Below are 24,854 nucleotides of genomic sequence, written 5' to 3' on the forward strand. Positions count from 1 at the left end.
AAAAAATATGGAAAGAGACACAGCCCCAGTAACAGGAAGAAAAAGCCAAGAAAGAACTTACATGGAAGGATAACAGAGTTTCAGGTATATATAAAGAAATTCAGACACAGGATTACAACAGTTGGGTGGAGTGACATGGAGCCTTCTGGTCTATAACTCTGAGGACTTTTAAATACACTGCATTTTTACAGCAATCAACATGTGCTTGTCCTGTTCCCACCTGAACAGTGTCTATAAGATCCAGATGCTGGGGCCAGCATTGTGGTGCAGTGGGTTAAGCTGCTGACTTCAACACTGGCATCCCACATGGGTGCCAGTTCCTGTCCTGGCTGCTCCACTTTCAATCCAAACCCTGCTAATGGCCTGCGAAAAGCAGTGGGAGATGGCTCCAGTCTTTGGGCCCCTGCCACCCACATGGGAGACTCAGATGAAGCTCCTGGCTCCTGGCTTCAGCCTTGTCCAGCACGAGCATTGCAGCCATCCGGGGAATAACTCAGTGGATGGAAGATCTCTCTATATATCTGTAACCCTGACTTTCAAAATAAATAATTAATGTTAAAAAAAAAAAAAAAAAAAAGGGCCAGATGCTTCCAGAGCTTTCTAGGTGCAAGAATGGTCCCTGCTTTCAAGGAATTAATATGTACCTGGCACACCAACTTGCAGACAAGTGTTTCAGATCAGACAGAACTTAGAAAGCTGTTTCATTTCTAGGCTATGCTCTCAACTAAGTGAATATATATTCAATGATCCAGAGGGGAATCCCATTTTTTTTAAAAATAAACTTGGACAAATCTGCTCTTCCTGTTGGTAGAACAGGAAAGCCAAGACTTCCCTTACAATGTGACCCCAGTGACTTTACTAGTCACTGGTTGGAGGGCAGTCATATACCAGCCTGAGTGGGGCAGGAATCAACATCCCCATTTCATAGGGGCTCATGGATGCTAACAGGGACAGAAACAGGACCATACATGGGGCTGATGTTAAGGCCAGTCTGCTCTCTGCTTACAGCAGTTCATGCACTCACAACCAGGCCTGGCAAAAACTGCAGGAGTTCTCCTGGCCTCTCCTACAAGTACTGAAGTCAAACTTCTCACTAGAAAAAGAAGCATGTAGAGAGTGAACTTCCTGGTCACAGCAGACCCTACTGATTAAGCAGCACCTGAGGACAGGTCTCCCAGGCCTACCAACTTAGTCCTCAGATCGTGTACCTGCACGAAGAAACCAAGGATCCTCATGCATACCCTGCTTCTCCTTACAGCAGAAATACAGAAAGAAAACTGATGGGGTTGGGACACAGACCCCAGAAGCCCCTAGCCATTCTTGCTTCTTCTTGTTTATATTTAAAGCCTAAAGACTACCTTTTCCCAAGACCATTCATCAGAAAACAGTAAGTTTGTTGTTACCAAAGCCCAGGGTTTCCTCTTTTCTCTTACACAGCTTGGAAATGGTCTCTGTGCAGGGTCTTTTTTTTTTTTTTTAAGATTTATTTATTTATTTGAAAGTCAGAGTTACACAGAGAGGGGAGGGGGAGGGGGAGGGGGAGAGGGAGTCTTCCATCCGATGGTTCACTCCCCAGATGGCTGCAATGCCCAGAGCTGCGCCGATCCGAAGCCAGGAACCAGGAGCTTCTTTGGAGTCTCCCGAGCGGGTGCAGGGGCCCAAGGACTTGGGCCATCTTCTACTGCTTTTCCAGGCCACAGCAGAGAGCTGGATTGGAAGAGGAGCAGCCGGGACTAGAACTGGCGCCCATATGGGATGCCGGCGCTTCAGGCCAGGGCGTTAACCTGATGTACCACAGCACTGGCCCCAGTCTCTGTGCAGATTCTAAAATCCAACAATGAGACTAAGCCTCCAGAAATCTACCTCTGGCACAGCTGACCCCACCAGCCTGCATTTATGCCACAGGGTTAGTAAGGAGTCAAGTGATTCCCCTTGAACGAATCCTCTATTAAAGCATTGGTTTAGGTCTACTTTTAAATTCAACCTAGGGGGTGGGGGAGGGCAATGTGGTGCAGTGGGTTAAACTGCCACTTGGAACAGCCTACGTCCCATATCAGAGTGCTTGGGATTAAGTCCTGCTTCTATTTCTTTCTTTCTTTCTTTCTTTCTTTTTTTTTTTTTTTTTTGGTCTCCACTTAAAAAAGAAAGACAATGCCTTGCATCCAGGAGGTTTAAAATAATTGTTGCAGGAGTGTTTACTGGCTTGTTTTTACACTAAATTAGATTCTGATTTATATCAGGTAAAGAGCAGAATTTGCCCATAGTTGCCAGTAAGGAGAAATCCACAGGAAGTAAAGAACAGCTCAGCACACACCTTGCCTAGTCAGGGATGAGAGGTGGTTGAGCCCACAGCTTCCCTGGGGGGTGGAGATGTGAGCAGGCTGTCCCCCAGATCCTGCCAGGGGAGCCCAGCGCAGTCAGGGAGCCTCTCACCCGCTGGCAATGCAAGGCTGCAGTGCAGCAGGAAGGGTGTGTGCTCACCCTAGTCAAGCGGACAAAACATGGGAAACAGGGGCCTTGCACTCAGTCTCTGGCCTTCCTGTGGTGCTGTGCACCACAGCAATGGAAGAACAAAAGCATCAATCACAGCCAACTTCCCAGGGCCTGGGGAATGTTGACTTTGAACATGGACCTCACAGAAGCAAACCGTATATAACCAAACTGAAATGTCATCTTCAGCCCCTTCCTTATTTATTTTTTTGTTTTAAGATTTATTTATTTATTTGAAAGGCAGAGTTACAGAGAGGCAGAGGCAGAGAAAGAGAGAGGTCTTCTATCCACTGGTTCACTCCCTAAATGGCTGCAGCAACCAGAACTGGGCCGATCTGAAGCCAGGAGCCTGGAGATTCTTCCAGGTCTCCCACATGGGTACAGGGGCCCAAGCACTTGGGCCATCATCTACTGCTTTCCCAGGCCATAGCAGAGAGCTGGAATGGAAGTGGAGCAGCTGGGCCTCGAACCAGTGCCCACAGTGGATGGTGGTGGCTTTACCCACTATTCCACAGCACTGGCTCCCCTTCCTTAATTTTGATTCAGGTACTTACTAACGAGTGGTGGGGAAGGTTGTGTTATGGAGACCGACAAGCATCCCTTAGCCCTCCTCCAGGAGTGAGGGCTGTCCCAGAGTGCTACCACTTGCAGAAGCAGACCCAAGAAGAGCACTGCCCCTCAGAGGACAGCCCAGGAGTAACCATCTGCACCTGCTCTGGCCTTTCAGCCCGTACCTAGTGCCTTCACGGATATCTGCCGTGTGAGCGGTGGCGGGATGTTGATGCACACCAGGTCCACATCTTGATGCAGCAAGACGTCGTCGGTCCGGCTGGTGTAGAAGGTGATGTTCATCTCCTCGGCCAGCTGCTTTGCCTCCTCCTCAGTCTTCCCCCACAGAGCCTCCACAGTGAACCCTTCTGCCCTCAGCAGCGGGACCAGGACCCGGGCGGAACTGCCAGTCCCAAACACACCTACTCCTGGCAGCATCTTCATCCCGGCCTCTGCTCACCAACTCATCTCCTCACAAGTGCCTCCAGCATGGGTCCGAGATCCCTGCAGGCATGGTCAGACATGGCTCCTGGAACAGCAATATCACGCTGGTTAGCAGTGCTGGGCAAACTTGGCAGAAGCAACCTTCTTGGCTTACTTGGAAGCAACAAATTCTCCACCAGAAAAACAAAGCAGAGACGAGTTACTCTAAAATTAAAGCTGAGAAACGGTCTTCCGGGGAAGACATCCACCGCCTGGAATTCAGGGAAGGAAGAAAACACAAAGTGGCTAAAGCTGGCTTCAAATTCCTGTTCTGCAACTTCATTTTCTCTGGAACCTGAGCCAAATCATTCAACCCTGAGGGCCTAACTAGAAAATACTGATCTTCTAAGTTCTTACAGTTAGAATTCTATGGTTCTACTTTACTGTATGGCAAAGAGTGGGAAACAAAAACTAGTAACAGAGGAAACAAATTATCTAGTTGCTATATAAATTAATCTTAATTTCAAATATTATGGTGGCAAGCAGAGGAAAATGTTCACTTAGGAACAAAAAATACCAAAAATCCCCCCCCCACACACATTCTTTTATTTCTTTTTAATATTTATTTATTTGAAAGTCAGAGTTACACAGAGAGAGAAGGAGAGGCAGAGAGAGAGGTCTTCCATTCGATGGTTCACTCCCCAATGGCCGCAATTGCCAGAGCTGCACCAATCTGAAGCCAGGAGCCAGGAGCTTCCTCCAGGTCTTCCCATGTGGGTGCAGTGGCCCAAGGGCTTGGGCCATCCTCTACTGCTTTCCCAGGCCATAGCAGAGAGCTGGATTGGAAATGGAGCAGCCGGGTCTCAAACTGGCGCCCATATGGGATGCCGGCACTGCAGGCAGTGGCTTTACCTACCACACCACAGTGCCAGCCCCTCACACACAATCTTTTCAACTAGCAAGCCGGCCAGAAGAAAAAATATGCTTAAAAAAGATTTTTTTTTTGTATAAAGACATTCACTGTGCTATTGACTGCAATAGGGCAAAAATGGGAAACAATCCAGATGTCCAATAAAAATAATGCATTAGCTAAATAATGCTTTGGAGCTACTGAAAACCATTAAGTAGACACTGCAATGATCTGAAAGACATTCACCATATAGCCATTGAGAAGGAGAAAACCAACTATCTGAAGTATGCTTTAAAAAAGGGACACAAGGGAGCTGGCATCATGGCATAGCAAGTACAGCCACTGCCTGTGACGCCAGCATTCCATACGGGTGCTGGCATGTCCTGGCTGCACCATTTCCAGTCCAGCTCCCTGCTAATGGCCTGGAAAAAGCAACGGAGGATGGCACAAGTGTTTAGGCTCTTGCATCCACATGGGAGACACGGATAAAACTCTAGGCTTCTGGCTTCAGCTTGGCCCAATCTTAGCCATCCTAACATGGGGCAAACTCACATGTTTATGGTGAGGCTGATGTCAACACACCTACCACACTGCCACTCATATAAGAGGATAGCATATACAATTATGTACGGTGTGTAATAATTGATAATGATAAATGACGATGTTACCAGTTGATGTGTTTGTTTACTTTATCATTACATGATACTCCACCTAGCTATAAATAAAAGCTTACTATAAGGTAGCCTGCTCTGTGACACTGGCAGCAGCCTCATCTGTCTCCTGTTTACCAAGGACCTTCATTGCATTATTTTCCCTGGTGCTTCATTTAATCTTAGGTTGTTGTGCTCCTCATGGTCCTTGGAGCATTAGGTTATGCCATATAAACACATCACATAGGCTACATGGAGCATCTAGCATTTAAGTTTACATAATTACACTCTATAATGTTTGCATAACAACAAAACTGCCCAATTGCAAGTTTCTCAGGAAATGGCTCCATTATTAAGTAAAGCATGACTATATAGGTGAGGATGTATGAGGATAACCCTAACACATCTATAAACCTATCTCCATCTCATGGTCAAAAGCCCAGAATATGAGTGCAATGAATTTAATGATTACTCAAGGTCGCAGGATGATGGATGATTATTATTCTCTTCTTTGTGTTTTTATGAACTCAGCCAGGTTTTCTACAGTGAATTTTCCTTTTTCTTTTACTGATCACAAGGGCTATAAATTAAATAAAGAAGAAAAAACAAAAATATTTTGCTTGGCAACAAGGCCATAGAGGAAAACCAAGACAAGATTTAGGTGTGCTCAGAGCCTCAGGTTTCCCAAAATAGTCCTCCTTTAGTTAAAGCCCTGGCCCCTCCCAGCTGTGTACTGGAGTCACCAGTGACCCTAGTGCCACTGACTCAGACTGGGACGACGAGGATGACGCCATGTTGCCATAATTTTCTTCTTAATTTAGATTTTTATTGTGGCATAATACACATGACATAAAAGTCTACCATCTGACTCATTTTTAAGTGTATACTTCAGTGGAATTAAGCATTTTCTACTGTCAGGCAACCACCACCACGTCCATCTCCAGAACTCTGCATCTGCGAAACTGAAATGTGAGACTCATTAAGTAACTCCCCATACAAACCACCCCCAGACCCAGGAAGCCTCCACCCACTTGTCTTTATGAATAGGGCTACTCTATATACTTCTTGTAAGTAGAATCATACAGAAAGAGTATTTGTGTTTTTGTGACTGGCTTATTTCAGATAGCTTAATGTCCCCAAAGTTTATTCATATGACCCTCACGATATCATGTCAGAATTTCCTTCTCTTTTCTCTTTAATTTATTCATTAGAGAGCCAGAGAGTGTGCTCCCAATCCACTGATTCACTACCACAAATACCCACGATTGTGAGTGATGGGAGTGGCCAAAGTCTGGAGTCCAGAACTCAATCCAGATCTCCCACATGGGAGGCAGAAATCCAACTACTTGAGCTGTCTTTCAAGGCCTGCATAAGCAGGAAGCTGGAGTCAGGAGTCAGAGCCAGGTACTCCAAGTTGAATGTTGGCACCTTAACACTATGCTAAATTCTCCTTTCCTGCAGTTTTAAGCATTGTAGACACTGCCTGGGACACCCACATCCCATATCAGAGCACCTGAGTTCAAATCTTAGCTCCACTCCCAATTCCAGCTTCCTGCTCAAATGCATACCCTGGGAGGAACAGATGATGGTTCAAGTTGTTGGGTCCCTGCCACCATGTGGAAGACCTGATTGAGTACCTGGCTCCTGGCTTCAGGTTGGTCCAGCTCTAGTTGTTGTAGGCATTCATAGAATGATCAAGTAGATGGAAGAGCTCACTCGCTCGCTCTCTGCCTCTCTACCTTTCAAATAAGTAAGTAAATAAACACATTTTTAAAAAAAGTTAGACACTGTATCCTTTCCTCTCTCTGGCCACTTCTGAGTGCCACTCGCAGACCCCTCTGCTCTTGTCCTGGCTCCTTCAATGCCGAGGTTCTGTCGTAGGTGTCCTCACTCCTTCCTTCATATGAACCCCTCATATCCTATCCCCTCCTCCCATAAACCAGTGTCTTCCATGCCTATAGCACAAGTCCAGCTCTCTCTCTCTCTGAACTTCACCCTCCCACGAGGATATGCACTACCCCTGAGTATCTCTGCTTTATTGTTCTACAGCTCCAGAAAACCCACAAGTCCAAATATGAACAGAAGCAGTGGGGTGATATGGTAAAGAGCAGATGCTCTAGTTAAAGCCTCAGAAGTTTCTGGGTTCAAATCCTGACATCACTGCTTCTTGGCTGAATGCAACCTTTTTTCATGGGTAAAATGGCCTGCTGTTGTTTAGCTCTCAGAGTCCTTTGAAATGAGGTCCAGCTGCAAGTGACTAGCAAAGTATCTGGTAGACAGTCAGCATTTAACAATTATCCCCTATGATGCACAACATTATGGATATCCTAAAAATCACTAAGTGCTTTTAAGTACTTTAAATAAATAAGTGGTTAAAATGGTGAATTTTATGCTATGTGCACTTTATCTCAATAAAACATTTTAAAAATATATCATCTTCGTTCAGCTCAGGTAAACATGGTTTTGGTTAACTGCATGCTCACAAAGTATATGAATGTTAATTTTTCTCTGCAATGGGAGGATTTCCAACTCTACAAAACCAAGGGACAATCCCTAAAGAACATTTTCCTCATGGCAGTAAATTCTGGGCTAGAAGTTCTAGAAACAAAAGTAAACTATAATTTTAAATTTTTTATTGGTGAGAGTCATACAGCCACCTTCCTAAGAAATAAAAAAACTATATTATTTTAATTATTAAAATTATTCTGAATATCAAGCTTTCTTAAAAGGCCGGCATAGGTCCTCCTGGAGAGAATAGCCTCACTTTCTTTGGGTCGGTCAGTCCTGGGAATTCTACCTGCCCCGCACCTTCCCTCTTTCCTCTGGAAATCTTTCTTGATGTCCCCACCCAGCCTGTGATGAGCTCCTCGTGCACTGCTTGCAACTGTAACACAGGCCTCTTGGTGTCCCCTGGGCCCTCCCCTGGCAGCACAGTGCTTTCTGGATGCCCCTACTCACAGGGCCTGTGTTCTACTCCACAGAACACCAAAGTCAGCCTTTGAAAACACATTAAAGGTTCTTTTTTTTCTTGCTATTAATTCTTTTGCCTTTACAGGATTCCCTTCTAATTAGAAAACACATTAATCACAGAGTATCTTCTATAATTTTCATGTCTTGGACTCCCTTCAGCCATTTTGGGGACTTTCTGCTATTATTATTTGGCTACTTATGGGTCTTGGCTATTCTTGGAGCCAGTGTCAAATCTGTAGCCTTTAGGGAAGTGAGATTCTGTGAAGTTTTGTGTGTCACTCATTGCCAATAGCCATGCGGGCCAGGGGAGTGAACAAGGATGTCCATGGCCTTCTCCAAATTCACGTCCAGGACACATCAATTCCTCATTCACACTGCATTCCTTCACACTATGCTTATATCTGCGTGTATATATTTAAGCATCAATGGCATAAAACAGAATCATTAGAGGAATTGTTAATAACATCCTTTTTGTTCTGCCACTGACTGAAAGGGTGCATCAGCTGGCCCCTGAGAAAGCCAGATGGCATGAAGCTAGGCAGGCTTGGCAACCAGGTATCCTGCTCAAGCAGGTGGGACTGGTTTTCCTTGTTTATTTCAGTGGCTACCTTTTCTTACCCCTGAAGCCTTCCTATTCTCTTTGTTCCTAACATCTTTGCATACACTCTGCATATCCTTCCAAAGAACTCCCCAGATGCAGCCTGCCAAGGTCAAGGGCATTCCAATCACCGCACAAGGTGGAAAGTGCTTGGTAGGACTGGCTATTCATGATTTGACAAGGCCACAGGCTACCAGGAAGGTAGCATAATGGTTAGAGGCACGTGGAATCTTTAGCTACTTTGCCTGGGTTCAAATCCCAGCTCTGCTACTTACAAGCTGGGTGACGTCAGGCAAGTCTCTTAGTTGTTCTGGGCCTCCATCTATTTCCTCCTAGGTAAAATGGGGATAGTTCTATCTACTTCATAAAGGGTTTGAGGAGTAAATGAATTGGTATCTGTACAGCACATATAACAGGGCCTGGCTCACAGAGCAAGTCACTGCTGGGTCACCTTTAAAAAAAAAAAAAAAAAGATTTATTTTACTTATTTGGAAAGCAGAGTTGGGGGGGAAGAGGGAGAGAGGGAGAGAGGGAGGGAGAGAGGGAGAGAGGGAGAGAGGGAGGGAGGGAGGGAGGGAGATCTTCCAACTGCTGGTTCACTCCCTAAATGGCCACAAAAGCCAGGGCTGAGCCAGGCTGAAGCCAATCGTCATGAGCTTCATCTGGGTCTCCTATGTGGATCCAGGGGCCCAAGGACATGGGTCATCCTCTGCTGTTTTCACAGGCACATTAGCAGGGAGCTGAATTGGAAGTGAAGCAGCCAGGACTTGAACCATCGCCTATATGGGATATTGGCATTGCAGGTGGTGGCTTAACCTGCTATGCCACAGCACTGGTCCCCAGGTCAACCGTTTTTGAGGTGTGTGTTTCATTTTTCCTTTTCTTTTCTTTTTAAAAATATTTGCTTATTTATTTTGAAAGTCAGAGTTACAGAGAGAAGGAAAGATGGAGAGATAGAGATCTTCCATCCACTGGTTCACTCCCCAGGTGACCACAATGGGCAGGCTGAAGCCAGGAGCCAGGAGCTTCATCAGGTTCTCCTATGTGGTTGGCAGGGCTCCAAACTCTTGGACCATCTTTCGCTCCTTTTCCCAGGCCATGAGCAGGGAGTCAGTTCAGAAGTGGGGCATCTGGGACACAAAATGGTGCTGACATTGAAGGCAGCAGTTTTATCTGCTATGCCACAACATCGGCCCTGGGTGTGTGCTTCTCCATACTATACTTTAAAGAAAAGATTTAAGGAAGGTTACTTAACATAAAAACACCAAATAATGAACATCAGAAGTAGGCAGAAAAACTAATGTTAGGTACCTAAAATGGAATAGGTCATCTTTTATCTAAAGATACCTATTATCTATGACTGACTTGCAAATCTCCCTTCCAAAGCTCTGTAGGAGTTTGGGGCTATTGTTTTGAGCTAACATCAAGCAAGTACAAGGCCAGGCAATGTTTAGTCTGTCTCTAAGTCCATGCAACTCTGCTTTAAAGATGAGAAAATGAGAGCTCAGAGAGGCTTGGAGATTCTTCCAGGGTTCTACAGTGGGCAGTATGCAAGAGGCCCACCACAAGCAGTGCAATCCTGGAGCAGGGTACTCTACTTCCCGAGCCTCTGTACAAACAGCCGTTTTAAACATGTGCTTGTGGGAGCTGCTCTTCTTTCACCCTCAGTGGTGAATGTGAGCCAAGAAAGTTCCTTCTGCAGTCTGGCTTGTCAACTGCTTGCCTCACACCCACCATTAAACCAACACTAACCTGTTCAGATGTCATATCTTTAATGAGGGCCTAACAGGTGGCTGTGGGACATAAAAAAGATGAGGAGTCCTAATTTGGGGGGTGATAAGTCATAAAGGAAAGTAGGAACCAGAGCTGATGGCACTAAGCGCTAATCTAAGGGGATCTGAACTAATCTAAGGGGATCTGAACTCTGACAGGTGGGTGTGCTCAGTAGCTCAGTACTCACATCTGCACCATTTTCCCGGCCTGCTCCTAGGCCCTACTCTGTGTCTAGGGAGTAAACAGGCCTGGGGCTTTGGCTCCAGGTCCTCTGGCTTTCATCTGGGTCCAGCCAATGGAAAGTACCAGGAGGAGATCAGAGAGCAGGAACAAAGTTATTTATTCTCTGTCCTCTTTCTCTGCCAGGATGTGGTTCTGGCAGGAGCCGTGTTTCTTTACCAAGGTCATGGCTCTTATCAAGGACCCCTCTCCCACAGCTGTAGCTTTTGCTGTGTTCTAATAAGACCTGCCATTTCCCACACTGTGCTGGGGGTGGGGGTGGGGTGTTGGTTACACTACCTGCTGTTGCCAGTCCTTGCCAGGCTCTAGGTGATCCACCTTCATTTGTAGGCTACCTTTATTGCTCATTCCAATGCAAATAATTCCTTCATTTAAAAATTATTTATTTATTTGAAAGGCAGAGTGACAGAAAGTAAGTTATATTCCATTCTTTGGTTCACTCCCCAAATGGCCACAACGGCTGGAGCTGGGCCAGGCCAAAGCTAGGAGGCAGAAATTCCACCACAGTCTCCTACAAAGACAGCAGGGGCCCAAGCACTTGGGCCACCTTCTGCTACGTTCCCAGGCGCATCAGGAGGAAGCTGGATTGGAAGCAAAGCTGTTGGGACTCCAATCGATGCTCACATGGCAAGCTTAACCCAGTGTACCACAACACCTGCCCCAACCCCTTCATTAAAGGCTTTTCAGTTAACCTTTTGAGTCTACTTGTTGTTTCCTGCCCAGACCCTGATGCATATATTAGGCAATAAGAAGCATCAACTTTTTTTTAATTTGGCAGAAAGATGTCAGTGGAATAAAATTTGGGAGACACTAGACATGGGGAACCAGTTAGGGTATCAAGTAAGAGAGTAAGAGGGGTCTAATGGGAGTAATGAAATGAAGCAGATAGGTTTCAATAGGATTTGGGATTATGAGGGGAGAGGGAAAGCCAAAAACAACGAGGGATCGGCATCGTGGCGTAGAACGTTAAGCCAGCATCCCATATGCGTGCTCATTTGAGTTCCTGCTGCTCCACTTCCCATCCAGTCCTCGTGTCTGGGAAAGTAGTGGAGGATGGCCCAAGTGCTTGGGCCCCTGCACCCACGTGGCAGACCCAGAAGAAGCTCCTGGCTCCTGGATTCGGCTTGGTCCAGCTCCAGCCATTGCAACCATTTAGGGAGTAAACTAGCAGATGGAAAACCTCTCTCTTTCCCCTTCTCTCTCTGTATTTCTCTGTATTTCTGCCTTTCAAATAGATAAATAAATAAATAAATCTTTAAAAACAACAACGAACTACATAGATCAGCACCTCTCCAGGAACACAGGCACAAAATTCCTCAACAAAACACTAGCAAATCAAATCTAGCAAAGTGTTAAAAGGACAATACATCACGATCAAGGGAGTTTACTTCCAGGAATGCAAGGCTGGTTCAACATCCTATAATCAATTAGTATAATTCACCATATCAATGGTCACTATGTAATTCCTTAGGCTGCATTACTTAAAAATGCAAATTAAAATATATTCAACACAATTATATACATTAGAATGTCTAAAATTCAGAAAACCTGATATTAAATACTAGCAAGGACAGGAAATAAGTGTTCATTATTGGTGAAAATGCAAAATGATACAGCCACTTTGGAACAATAGCTTCCTATTCTACAAAGCTGAATATAAATATATACCTATCATACAATTTAGCAATCTTACTTCTAAGTACTTATCAAGAGAAATGAAAAGTTACATTCACACAAAAACCTGTATGTGAACATCTTCAACAGTTTTATTTATAACTGCCAAAACCTATAACCACCACAAATGTCCTTAAACAAGTGAATGTATAAACAAATAGCAATATATCAATACAATGGAATACAACTCACAAAAAGGAACAAACTACTGATGCACACAACACAGCAAAGAATTTCAAAGGCACTATGCTAACTGAAAGACATCAGGAATGGGGTGCCTTTGTGCTTCAGCCAGTTAAGCCATGCAGGCATCCCATATCAGAGTGCTGGTTAGAGCTCCCACTGCTCCACTTCTGATCCAGCTCCCTGATAATGTGCCTTTGGAAAGCAACTGATGACGGCCCATGTACAGGGACCCTGCCACTCATGTGGAGACCAGGATGGAGAGGATGGAGTTCCTGCCTCTGGTTTAAGCCTGGGCCAGATCCACTATCACAGCCATCTAGTGAACCACTGGACGAATGACCTCTTTCTCCGTTTCTCTCTGTCATGAATCTTTTTTAAAAAAAGTAAAAAGACGGCTGGCGCCGTGGCTCACTAGGCTAATCCTCCACCTTGCGGCGCCGGCACACCGGGTTCTAGTCCCAGTCGAGGCGCCGGAGTCTGTCCCAGTTGCCCCTCTTCCAGGCCAGCTCTCTGCTGTGGCCCGGGAGTGCAGTGGAGGATGGCCCAAGTGCTTGGGCCCTGCACCCCATGGGAGACCAGAATAAGTACCTGGCTCCTGCCATTGGATCAGCGCGGTGCGCCAGCTGCAGCGCGCCGGCCGCGGCGGCCATTGGAGGGTGAACCAACGGCAAAGGAAGACCTTTCTCTCTGTCTCTTTCTCTCACTGTCCACTCTGCCTGTCAAAAAAAAAAAAAAAAAAAAAAAAAGACACCAGGCTCAAAAGGCTCCATATTGCACGATGTCACTTCAATTGTTAGGTAGGAAGGTACGCATCAGCCTATGTGTGTGACAGGAGCTAAAGAACAAAAATGGAAAGTTCCTGTGGTTGAATGAGGGAAGAATGATAGAAGCATGCCTTAGAAACAGCACAGTATCAAGTCTTCCTGTATCCAAATACCTTGTTGGTGGGTCCCAGCCCCTCTCCTGGGGAAACCTCAGAGGAATCTTCCTAGACTTGCATCAGGGAGGCTATTTGACCCAGTAACACTGTGCTACAATAAAGCTCCAAGAGGAATTTCATAAAGTATTCCATCCAAAAATATCCCAGAAGAGGGAGCCGGGAGAAGCAGTGGGCTCATACCCATAAAAACTCCAGTCTGAATGCAGACGGGGCTCTAGGTTTTTTGCTGAGATGCCCACTGGCCTGCTAGATATTTTCTCTTCATTAAACTTTGCTAGCTTGCTTACTGCTGATCTCCATTTCATGTCTGAGATTCTTTTCTTACAAGAAGACAAAAACCTTGGTTCAGCCATCTTTGGTAACAAAATGACATAATGCAAAAGGTAAAACTACAGGGACAAAGAACAGATCAGCAGTTGGCAATGTTGGGATTGGTTGCATGGGTGAACTACAGAGACACAAGGGAGTTTTGAGGGGAATGATGGAACCGTTCTGTCTTGATGATAGAGATGATTACATTGCTGCATACATTTATCAAAACCCATAGCATTATGTACTAAAAAGGGTACACATTACTGGCAGGTAAATTAAACTTCAGTAAATATGGTCCTATGGGGAGTTGGGGTGGGGGACACACAACAGCAATGAAGCTCTATGCCTAAGAGAATGAAAAATTGTAGTGTCCTTAAAAGAAATACGGAGCTAAACAGGCCCAACTGTTGGGACTCTGTTGTGGAAACAGGGACTGTGGATTGTCTTTCCCAGTCTGGCTGAGTATCATCCAACCTTCTCTTTGTCTAGTCCTGGAGCCAAAGCTACTGCAAAGCCACAGGACAAGATGGCTGAAGGGGTGGGCCAAACCCAATCTGTTACCTGTCATTGTAAATAGTCTTCTGGAACACAGCCACACCATTTGTTCACCTATTCCTTTATGGTGATGCTTGTATGGCAACAACCAAGTAGCCTCAATAAAGGCCATATGGTAAATAGTTACCACATGGTCCTTCACAGAAAAGGTTTGTTGGTCCCTGATGGTTCTAAGGCCCAGGAGCTCCAAGAGACAGAGTATGGTCAGGAACGTAGACATTCATAGTGTAGACTCACTGTGGCAAGTCACAGATTCTAGGAATTGTGGAACTAATGCTTAACTTTAAAGGTCACACATTCATTAGGTAGCTCACAACAGGGGTTAGGTCATGGGCAAAAGTTGCCTATGAACCATTTTCCCCGTTAAATAAAAAGAATCAGAAGCCATTGTTTTGGACTAAACTCTAAAAGACCAGGCTAAAAATAAAAACGAAGTCACTCACACTAAAGTTCTGACATAAAGCTGTTAATCTGACTTTCCAAAAAACCACTGCCAAATTTCCCAAACTGGCCAGTTTCAGTTGGCATAAAAGATAATGTGATTAGTAACCAATCAGCTATTTTCCTATTGTTCTGTGTCCTTGTCCCCAATTTATAAGGAAAGCAACTTTGAAATCACCAATTCACTTTTTGCTCCTTTGTTTCTGCTTTCTTCAGCCTTTTTTGTCTGTAAAGCCAACCTCCTCTGCTTGGTTTACTGGAAGACTTTCCTATTCTATGAAATGTTCCCCCAAATAAAGTCAATTAAGATATTTAAAGTGTTGTGATTTTGTCCTTTGACACTATCAACAGCCTTTAAAATGCTGGGGGTTGTAACTATCAGGGCTAAAACCTGCATTTCAGGGTGGGCATTTAACCTAGCGGTTAAGATGCCTGCATTCCACATGAGGGTACCTGGGTTTGATTCCCAATTCTGGCTCCTGATTCCTGCCAAAGCAGATTCTGGAAGGAAGCTGTGTTGGTTCAAATAACAGGGTTCCTGCCACCTTCATGGGAGACCTAGAATAAATTTCCAGATCCCAGCTTTGGGCCTGATGCAGTCCTGGCCATTGCCAGCATATGGAAAGTAAATCAGTGGATGGGAGCACTCTCCGGGCCTAGAATGTGGTTTTTTGTTTTTGTTTTAGGGAAAAGGTTTGTTGGGGCAAGCCGACAGGACAGGTGGAGTGGGTGAGAAAGTAAGAGCGAGAGATCAGAAGAGACAGCACGTGTGCTGGAAGCAGGTCCTGCTATACCTTTGTGTGTGTGTGTTGGGGGGGGGAGTATAGAATGTGTGTGTGTGTGTGTGTGTGTGTGTGTGTGTTTGACAGGTAGAGTTACAGACAGTGAGAGAGACAGAGAGAAAGGTCTTCCTTCCGTTGGTTCACTCCACAAATGACCGCAATGGTTGGAGCTGCGCTGATCTGCAGCCAGGAGCCAGGAGCCTCCTCCTGGTCTCTCATGTGGGTGCAGGGGCCCAAGCACTTGGGCCATCCTCCACTGTCTTCCCAGGCCACAGCAGAGAGCTGGACTGGAAGAGGAGCAACTGGGACTAGAACCAGTGCCCATATGGGATGCCAGTGCCGCAGGCGGAGGATTAACCTAGTGCGCCACGGCGCCGGCCCCTAGAATGCGGTTCTTTGGCTAGTGTTACCACAAGAAGACGACCTGAGGACGGAACAGTTTTTCTTTTTTAAAGATTTTATTTATGGAACACAGTTTCTTATAGACATCAGTACTAAGGTGATGAATCAGCTGTCATCAAGAAACTCCATCCCACAGCAAAGATAGGCACTATGCAAATCTGCACTCAGGAAGGTCAGGTGGTGCAACAGAAACTCATGTGCAGCACAGAGAAGAGCACTATTAACTACAGGAACCAGCAGTGGTATATAAGCAGGAAAGGCTCCCAGGAGGAAATGATGTAATAGGACTGAAGACAAAAGGGCACAAAGCCTCTCCGACACCTTCAGTGCCAAGACCCTCCCTTTACTGCTGAGCCATCCCTGTTCTGGAGATGGATGGACTTGAAATCTGTCCACATAAAACTTTCACACTATAGATTTACCTGTGATATTTCTAATGTTTCCTCTAAATTTCCTAGGTTCTGTGTGCAAAATGACAATAACAACTTTTTGTTTTCGAATCATTGGCTAGTCAGTCATTTCCCACACTGATTCTGGGTTAGCCATATCACTTACTCTGGCCAATGGGACATCAGCAAAAATACACAGGGAGCATGAAAAGAACTTGTAAGTTAAGGTTTGCTCCCTTGCTACTCTTGTAATCTCTGGAATCATCACCGCGTGAATAAGTCAAAGCCACCCTTCTAGATCATGAAAGACACCTCCCCAGCTCACACCAGGCCGACTGCTAGTTATGTGAAACCAACCCAGAGCTTCCACTTCCAGGGGAGCTAACTCAGACTGCTGACGCACACCCTGAGCGACAGCAGGACGGCTCAAGTACTGGAATCCCACCCACATGGGAGAAACAGGCTGAGCTTCCAGCTGCTGGCTTCTCTGCCTGGCCCAGCCTTGGCTGCTGCAGGCATCTGGGGAGTCAAACAGCAGATATGAGATATTACGCTTGTTCTCTGCCTTTCAAATAAATAAGATAAATAGCTAAATTTTAAAACATTGTATAGTGTTTATCATCTGGGATCTCCCTTTGCTCTACAAAACCTTAAAAGTTTACTGAAAGTGGTTTATGGAGAACACAACTCACTGAGAATGGGGTGTTCCACCAGAAGGTACCTACTCTTGCCCGCTAAAGGCTAAGATGAGAGAGAACTATAATATGGTAATTGAGCAGTTAGGTTCCCTGTCATGTTACCCTTCATTCACCCTCCCTACCTCTCAATATCTCTTCAAGAGTATCTTTAAAGGTCTGCAAAGTTCTTCAAGTGTCATTACTTGTTTTGGGTCTGAGTATCAGAAGCAGTCAGCTCTTCAGAAAATTAAAGATGGATGGAGACTGGGTGGCTCCAGCCAAGCTATTTAAACATGTTACCTGATAGTCTGCCTGAAAATTACACTTTTACCTTACAAAATATGCTATTTTTCAGTGCCACACTTTTTCTTGGTTCACTCCCCAAATGGCTACGACAGCCAGGGGTTGGGCCTACCTGAATCCAGCAGTGAGAAGCTTCTTCCAGGCTCAGAGGCCCAAACACCTGGGCCATCTTCTGCTGCTTTCCCAGGCACATTAGCAGGCAGCTGGATTGGAAGCGGAGCAGCCAGAACTTGAAATGGTGCCTGTATGGGATCTGGGCACTGCAGGCAGAGGCTTAACCTTCTGTACCAATTGCTGCCCCTCCCCTTTTAAAGATTTATTTATTTGAAAGGCAGAGTTACAGACACACACACACAGAGATCTTCTACCTGCTAATCACTCCCTAGATGGCCCCAATAGCTGGGCCAAGGCCAGGAGCCCGGAGCTTCATCCAGGTCTCAAGAAACAAGCCCAAGTGTTCCTCAATATAATGAATAAACAAATTATGGTACTGTCATACAACAGCACACAGTAAAACAATGAAAATGGGGGCTGGTGCTGTGGTGTAGCAGTAAAGCCACCACTTGCAGAGCCGGCATTCCATGTGAGTGCCAGTTCAAGTCCCAGCTGCTCCACTTCTGATCCAGCTCTTTGCTATGGTCCGGAAAAGCAGCAGTAGATGGCCCAAGTCATTAGGCCCCACACCTGCATGGGAGACCCAGAGGAAGCTCCTGAATGGCCCACTTCTGGGCATTGTGGCCACTTGGGGAGTGAACCAGTGTGTGGAAGACCTCTCTCTAACTCTGCCTTTCAAATAAATAAATCTTTTAAAAATTAACTATTGGGGTAGGCATCTGGCATAGTGGTTGGATTACCAGTTGGGGTCCCTGCATCCCATACTGGAGTGCATGAGTTCAAGACCAGCTCTGGGCCCAATTCCAGTTTCCTGCTAGAGGCAGTGGTGATGGTTCAAGTGATTGCATACCTGCCACCCTCATAGACCAACCCAGCCTGGGCTATTGCAGGCATTTGGTGAGTGAACCAGCTGATGGAAGTTTTGTCTAATAATACCTGCAACAGTGTGTATGAACCTTAAAAACATTATGTTGTTGGGGCTGGCACTGTGGTATAATGGGTTAAGCCACTGCCTGCAACACTGGCATCCCATATAGAAACTGATTCGAGTCCCAGCTGTTCCATTTCTGATCCAGCTTCCTACTAATAAGCTTGGGAAAACAGCAGAAGACAGCCCAAGGCCTTGGGTCCCCACATGGCATGTGACCCACCTGGCTGCTGTGGCCATCTAGGGAGTGAACCAGTGGCTGGAAGATCTCTCTGTGTAACTCTGCTTTTCAAATAAATAAATTTTTAAAAACAAAAAGATGTTGAATGAAAGATGTGATATGCATGTATACCCAAAACCCATATGGAATACATCAGATCTGTACACTTACTTGAATAAGTTAATGATAGAGTGCAATAAAATAATTAATTATATGTAATTATACTTCAACTTTTAATCACAGTAAGTTGTGTCTAAGAGCATAGTAAAATCTATTCGTACTCTGCAAATTCAGATCTATAATCAAACTAAATGGATATGTGTGAATTAGAAGTTTCTTGTTTCAAAGGCCAGCATTAGGGTATACTGGCAAAGACATCACCTGAAATGCTGGTATCCCATGTCTGAGCACCAGTTTGAGTCCTGGCTGCTTTGCTTACAAGCCAGCTCCCGACTAATGTGCCTGGGAAGGCAGTGGAAGATGGCCCAAGTGCTTGAGACCTTGCCACCCATGTGGGAGACTCAGATGGAGTTCCTGCCTCCTGGCTTTGGCTTGGTCAAGTCCTGGTCACTGTAGCCATTTGGGGAGTGAATCAGCAGATAGATCTCTGCCAGCCCGTAACTCTGCCTTTCAAACAAAACAAATCTTTTAAAAAAATAATAAATCTTTTTTAAAAGAATGTTATAAAAGTCTCATTTTAGAAGTTTTTGCTTTGAAACAAAACAAAAATTCTTTAAGCTTACTCTTGGGAATATCATCATGACAGAAACAATGACTGACGCCAAGTGAGCTTTCCCAGGAAGGAACTTCAAGAGAGGGTGTGGTGATCTAGGCAGGCAGCCTAGCCACTCCCTGAGGGTATCTGATGATGGCACGTTTCCCTGGCCAGTGTCACTTCGGGTGAGGTGCTGGGCTATAGGTATTAAGAAGTCCTGTGGCCAGCACTGTGGTATAGTGGGTGAAGCCACCACCTGCAGTGCTGGCATCCCATGCAGGCGCCATTTCAAGTCCTGGCTGCTCCTCTTCAGATCCAGCTCTCTGGGATAGCCCAGGAAAGCAGAAGAAGATGGCCCAAGTCCTTGGACCCCTGCATTTGTGTGGGAGACTCGGAAGAAGTTCCTGGATCTTGGCTTCAGATTGGCGCAGCTCCAGCCATTGTGACCATCTGGGGAGTGAGCCAGCAGATGGAAGATATCTTTCTCTCTCTTTCGGTGCCTCTGCCTCTCAAATAAATAAATAAATCTTAAAAAAAAAAAAAGTCCTGATTGCACATGAACAACTCATACTAAGGAAGGGAGGGTTCATGAGGCAATCTTTTATCACTTTAGGCAAGCGAATTTCATGACGGCTCTAAGCAGAGAAATGGTGAGAATCCATCTGTGGTTTTAGCTATATGGGGGTGGGGGGCAGTGAGGCTTAGACGCAAGAGTGGGAAGCCCCCACTCAGTGCCCAGCCTCTATTATACCCCAAAGGCCATTCACCATGAGACCACAGACCTAGCCCCTTACCCCAGGTGCCCCAGCAGGAGCACTGCATCCTCAGGCAGCCCTCCTGCCTCTACGGCATCACACACCTCTGCTCTCCTGAACACATCCAAAGGCCAGCTTCAACAGACTTGTTTGGGGATGGGACATTGTAGTGCAATGGTTTAAAATGCATTGGGATGCCCACATCCCATAGTAGAGTGCCAGTTTGAGTTAGGTTACTCTGCTTTTGATTCAGCTTTCTACTAATGTGCCTGGTCAAAGTGCTCAGGACCCTGCCACCCACATGGGGAACCAGGTTTCTGGTTTCAGCCTGGCATAGTTCTGGTTGGTGAGGGCATTTGGGGGCATGAACCAGCATATGGAAGATCTCTCCCTCTCTGTCACTCTGCCTTTCAAATAAAAATAAAGAAATCTTTCAAGAGAGACCGACACTTGTTTGGGAATTACATTTCTCTGTGGGTGAATTTTTTTTCAGTAATTCTATGCTAATAAGAGATGCTAAAATAAAGCACTGTGTGGCCAAAGGTGAGGTTAGGGCCCCAATTATACAGGGCCTTCATCAAATTTTATTTTTTTTTAAATTTATTTTATTTATTTGAAAGACACAGTTACAGAGAGCCAGAGAGAGAGGTCTTCCATTCCACTGGTTCATTCCCCAAATGACCACAACAGCCAGAGCTGAGCTGATCTGAAGCCAGGAGCCTGGAGCCTCCCCTGGGCCTCCTAATCAGGTACAGGGGCCCAAGGGCTTGGGCCTTCCTCTAGTGCCTTTCCAGACCGTAGCAGAGAGCTGGATTGGAAGAAGAGTGGCCGGCGCCGCGGCTCCATAGGCTAATCCTCTGCCTGCGGCGCCGGCACACCAGGTTCTAGTCCTGGTTGGGGCACCAGATTCTGTCCTGGTTGCTCCTCTTCCAGTCCAGCTCTCTGCTGTGACCCGGGAGGGCAGTGGAGGATGGCCCAAGTCCTTAGGCCCTGCACCTGCATGGGAGACCAGGAGAAGCACCTGGCTCCGGGCTTCGGATCAGCACGGTGCACTGGCCGCAGCGGCCATTGGGGGGTGAACCAACGGAAAAGGAAGAACTTTTCTCTCTGTCTCTTTCTCTCACTATCCACTCTGCCTGTCAAAAAAAAAAAAAAAAAAAAAATAATAATAATAATAAAGGGGCCGGTGCTTTGGTACAGCAGGTTAAAGCCCCAGCCTGCGGCGCTGGCATCCCATATGGGTGCTGGTTAGAGTCCTCCTGCTCTTCTTCCCCCTTTTTTTTTTTCTTATTTTGTGCCAGGTACTTATCCTGGTCTCCCATGGGGTGCAGGGCCCAAGCACTTGGGCCATCCTCCACTGCACTCCCTGGCCAAAGCAGAGAGCTGGCCTGGAAGAGGGGCAGCCGGGACAGAATCCGGCGCCCCGACCGGGACTAGAACCTGATGTGCCAGCGCCGCAAGGCGGATGATTAGCCTAGTGAGCTGCGGCACCGGCCTCCCTTTATTATTTTTAATAGTTGTTACATATTTCCTTCATTTTTATTTAACTTTTTATTTTGAGAGGCAAAGAATCAGAGAGAGAGAGACAGAGAGAGGGAAAGAGTTCCCATCTACTGGTTTACTCTTCAAATGCACACAATGGTCAAGGCTGGGCCCAGGCCAAAGCAGAGAGTTGGGAACTCAGTCCAGGTCTCCCATGTGGGTGGGAGAAACTCCATTACTCAAGTCATCCCTGCTGCCTCCCAGGATCCATATTAGCAGGAAGCTGGAGTCAGCAGTTGAAGCAAGGGGCTAGTGTTGTGTTGCAATAAGTTAAACCACCACCTGCAATGTTACCATCCTTGCTAATGAGCCTGGAAAGGCAGGGGAGAATGGTCCAAGTACTTGCGCCCCTGCCACCCGTGTGGAAGATCAGGATGGAGTTCCAGGTTCTTGGCTTCATTCCGACCCAGCATGGGCTGTTGCAGACAATTGGGGAGTGGACCAGGGGACAGAAGATCACTATCTCTTTCTCTGCTGCTCTGCATTTCAAATAAATAGTAAATAAATCTTAAGAAAAAAGAAGAGAAAAAACCAGCTATGATCCCAGGTACTCCAAAGTGAGATGTAGACATCTTAACCACTAGGCCAAATGCCCGCCCCATCTCAAACTAATTTTAAAATATTGTGACATTAGTTGAGCTAATTATAATCTGTGCTTCAGATGCTTATATATAAAATGACACCTATAATTTATACAAATTGAGTCATTAATAAGTACTTAGTAAAAAAATATCTACTGTGGAACAGGCCTAGACAAAAGATAGGACACTTTGGTGAGCAAAACAGACACAGTTTCCACTTGCATGGAGAGTACAGTCTAGCAAGAGAGATAAGACAATCGAATAATCACATACATGTGTAATTATAACCCAAGATAAATGCTATAAAGGAAAAGAACAGGGTGCTCTGAAAGCATTCAGCAGGATATAAATTAGTCTTATTTATAGATGTGTTAAATGATATATCTGTAATGCACTTTAATTAAGTTCCTTGTGAGAAAGGCCCTACCCACACTTCAGGGTTGAATTACAATAAAAATTCTGACATTGGAAGCTGAGTAGAGAAAAGCACAGCAGCCCACTGTCATTAAAAGCCAGTTTGTGATGAGCAGAACTCTCTCCCTAGAGCAGCGTTCAAGTTTTCACCCAATAGCATTTCTTCAGTACAAAATGGGTCTAAAAGATGTAGAGAAGAAAGCAAACCGGGAGTCAGGGCTGTGGCCCAGCAGGATAAGCTGCCACATGAAATATGTACATACCACATCAGAGCACTGATTTAAGCCCCAGCTGCTCTGCTTCTTATCCAGCTTCCTATTATGCCTGGGAAAGCAGCAGATGATGACCCATGTATCTGGGCCCCTGCCACCAATGTAGGAGACCAGGATGAAGCTTGGCCCAGACCTGGCTGTTACAGCAATCTGGGGAGTGAACCAGTGGATGGAAGATCTCTCCCTCCACTCTGTCACAGTGCCTTTCAGACAATTAAATATATATATTTTTAAAATAAAGTAAAGATGGAGTTGGCACTATGGCATAGCAGGTAAAACCACCACCCACAGTGCTGGCATCCCACATGGGCACTGGTTCAAGTCCTGGCTGCTCCACTTCAGATCCAGCTCTCTGCTATGGCCTGGGAAAGCAGTAGAAGATGGCTCAAGTCCTTGGGTGCTTGCACCTGCATGGAAGACCCAGAAGAAGTTACTGGCTCCTGGCTTCGGATTGGCCTAGCTACAACCATTATGGCTATTTGGGGAGTGAACCATCATATGGAAGACTTTCCTCTCTCCCCACCTCTTAACTCTTTAAAATAAATAAATCTTAAAAAGAAATAAAAAACTTCATTCACATTAAAGCTAGTTAAAAAGTAAACATTCCAAACTTTAAACTTAACATCATACAACTCTCTTAGGAAATTCTGTGTTCCAGCATCATGACTGAAAATCAAAATACAAATAACCAAGCCTGGAGTGGTGTTTGGCCTAGTGGTTACATCACTAGTTAGGACACCTATGTTCCACATTGGCGTACCTGGGTGTATTCCCAGCACTGGCTGGATTCTAGCTTCCTGATAATGCAGTCCCCGGGAGGCAGCATTAATGGCTCAAGTAATTGGGTTCTTGTCACCCAAGCTGGATATCTGGATTGAGTTCCTGGCTCCTAGCTTCAGTACCTGTCCCCCAATCCACCAGCTACTGCCAGCATTTGGGGAGTGAACCAGCCAATGGACGTTCACTCTGCTTCTCTATCTCTTTGTCTTTCAAAACAAATAAATTTTAAAAATTCATAAAAATGAAACAACTGGGGCCAGTGCTGCGGCACAATGAGTTAAAAGTCCCTTTGTGGCATATCTCCTGCGGGCGCTGGTTCAAGTCCCAGCTGCTACACTTCTGATTCAGCTCCCTGCTGATGTGCCTGGGAAAGCAGTGGAATGGCCCAAGCCCCTGTGCACCTGCAACCATGTGGGAGACCCAGAAGAAACTCCTGGCTACTGACTTCGGATCAGCTGAGCTCCGGCTGTTGTGATCATTGGGGAGTGAACTAGTGGATGGAAGACCTCTCTTTCTTGTTTTCAAATAAATAAAACTAAATTAAAAAAATTAAACAATCAAGATTAAGCTACCTTATATTTGTCAAAAATAAATGTTGCTAAATTGGGGAAGGGAACTGATGTTGTAGTGCAGAGGGTTAAGCTGCTGCTTGCAAAGCCAGCATCCCACAGTGGAGAGCCAGTTCCAGTCCCAGCTACTCTACTTCAATCCAGCATCCTGTTAATGTGCCTGGGAAGGCAGTGAAAGATGGGCCAGGTACTTGGGCTTCTGCCACCCACGTGGGAGATTATGATGGAATTCCTGGCTCCTGGCTCCAACCTGGTCCAGACCTGTCTGTTGCAGCCATTTGGGGAGTGAACCAGCAGATGGAAGATCTGTCTCTTCCTCTCTGTCACTCTGCCTTTCAAATAAATAAATAAATGTCTAAAAAATAAAATAATGGGGCTGACATTGTGGCACAGTAGGTTAACACTCTGTGACGCCAGCATCCCATATTGGAGCACTAGTTCAAATCCCAACTACTCATTTCCAATCTAGTTCCCTGCTAATGTGTCTGGGGAGGCAGTGAAGGATGGCCCAGATACTTGGGCTCCTGGCTTTCACTGTGGCCATTTGGAGAGTTAACCAGCAGTTGGAAGATCTTTCTCTTTATTTCTCCTCTCCTTATCTCTCCTCCTTTCAAATAAACAAAACTTAAAAAAAAAAAAAAAATCTGGCACGGGCAATTAGCAAAGTGATCAAGATGCTGGTTGGGATGCCCACATCCCA

General features: G+C 45.7%; 1 protein-coding gene across 2 annotated transcripts in view; it reads right to left on the reverse strand.

Moving 5' to 3' along the window:
- Positions 1-24,854, reverse strand: part of GFOD2 (Gfo/Idh/MocA-like oxidoreductase domain containing 2) — a 53,087-nt gene that overhangs the window by 9,074 nt on the left and 19,159 nt on the right. For both annotated transcript variants that reach the window (XM_002711618.6, XM_051846947.3), the window contains exon 2: positions 3,225-3,568. In XM_002711618.6, the coding sequence (XP_002711664.1) occupies positions 3,225-3,483 (259 nt within the window). In that variant the 5' untranslated portion in view covers positions 3,484-3,568. The remainder of the gene's footprint in view (positions 1-3,224; positions 3,569-24,854) is intronic.

The sequence above is a fragment of the Oryctolagus cuniculus genome, chromosome 18 (genome assembly GCF_051225735.1).
Source record: "Oryctolagus cuniculus isolate XC-2025 breed Fujian yellow rabbit chromosome 18, ASM5122573v1, whole genome shotgun sequence".
NCBI classification, from domain to species: Eukaryota; Metazoa; Chordata; class Mammalia; order Lagomorpha; family Leporidae; genus Oryctolagus; species Oryctolagus cuniculus.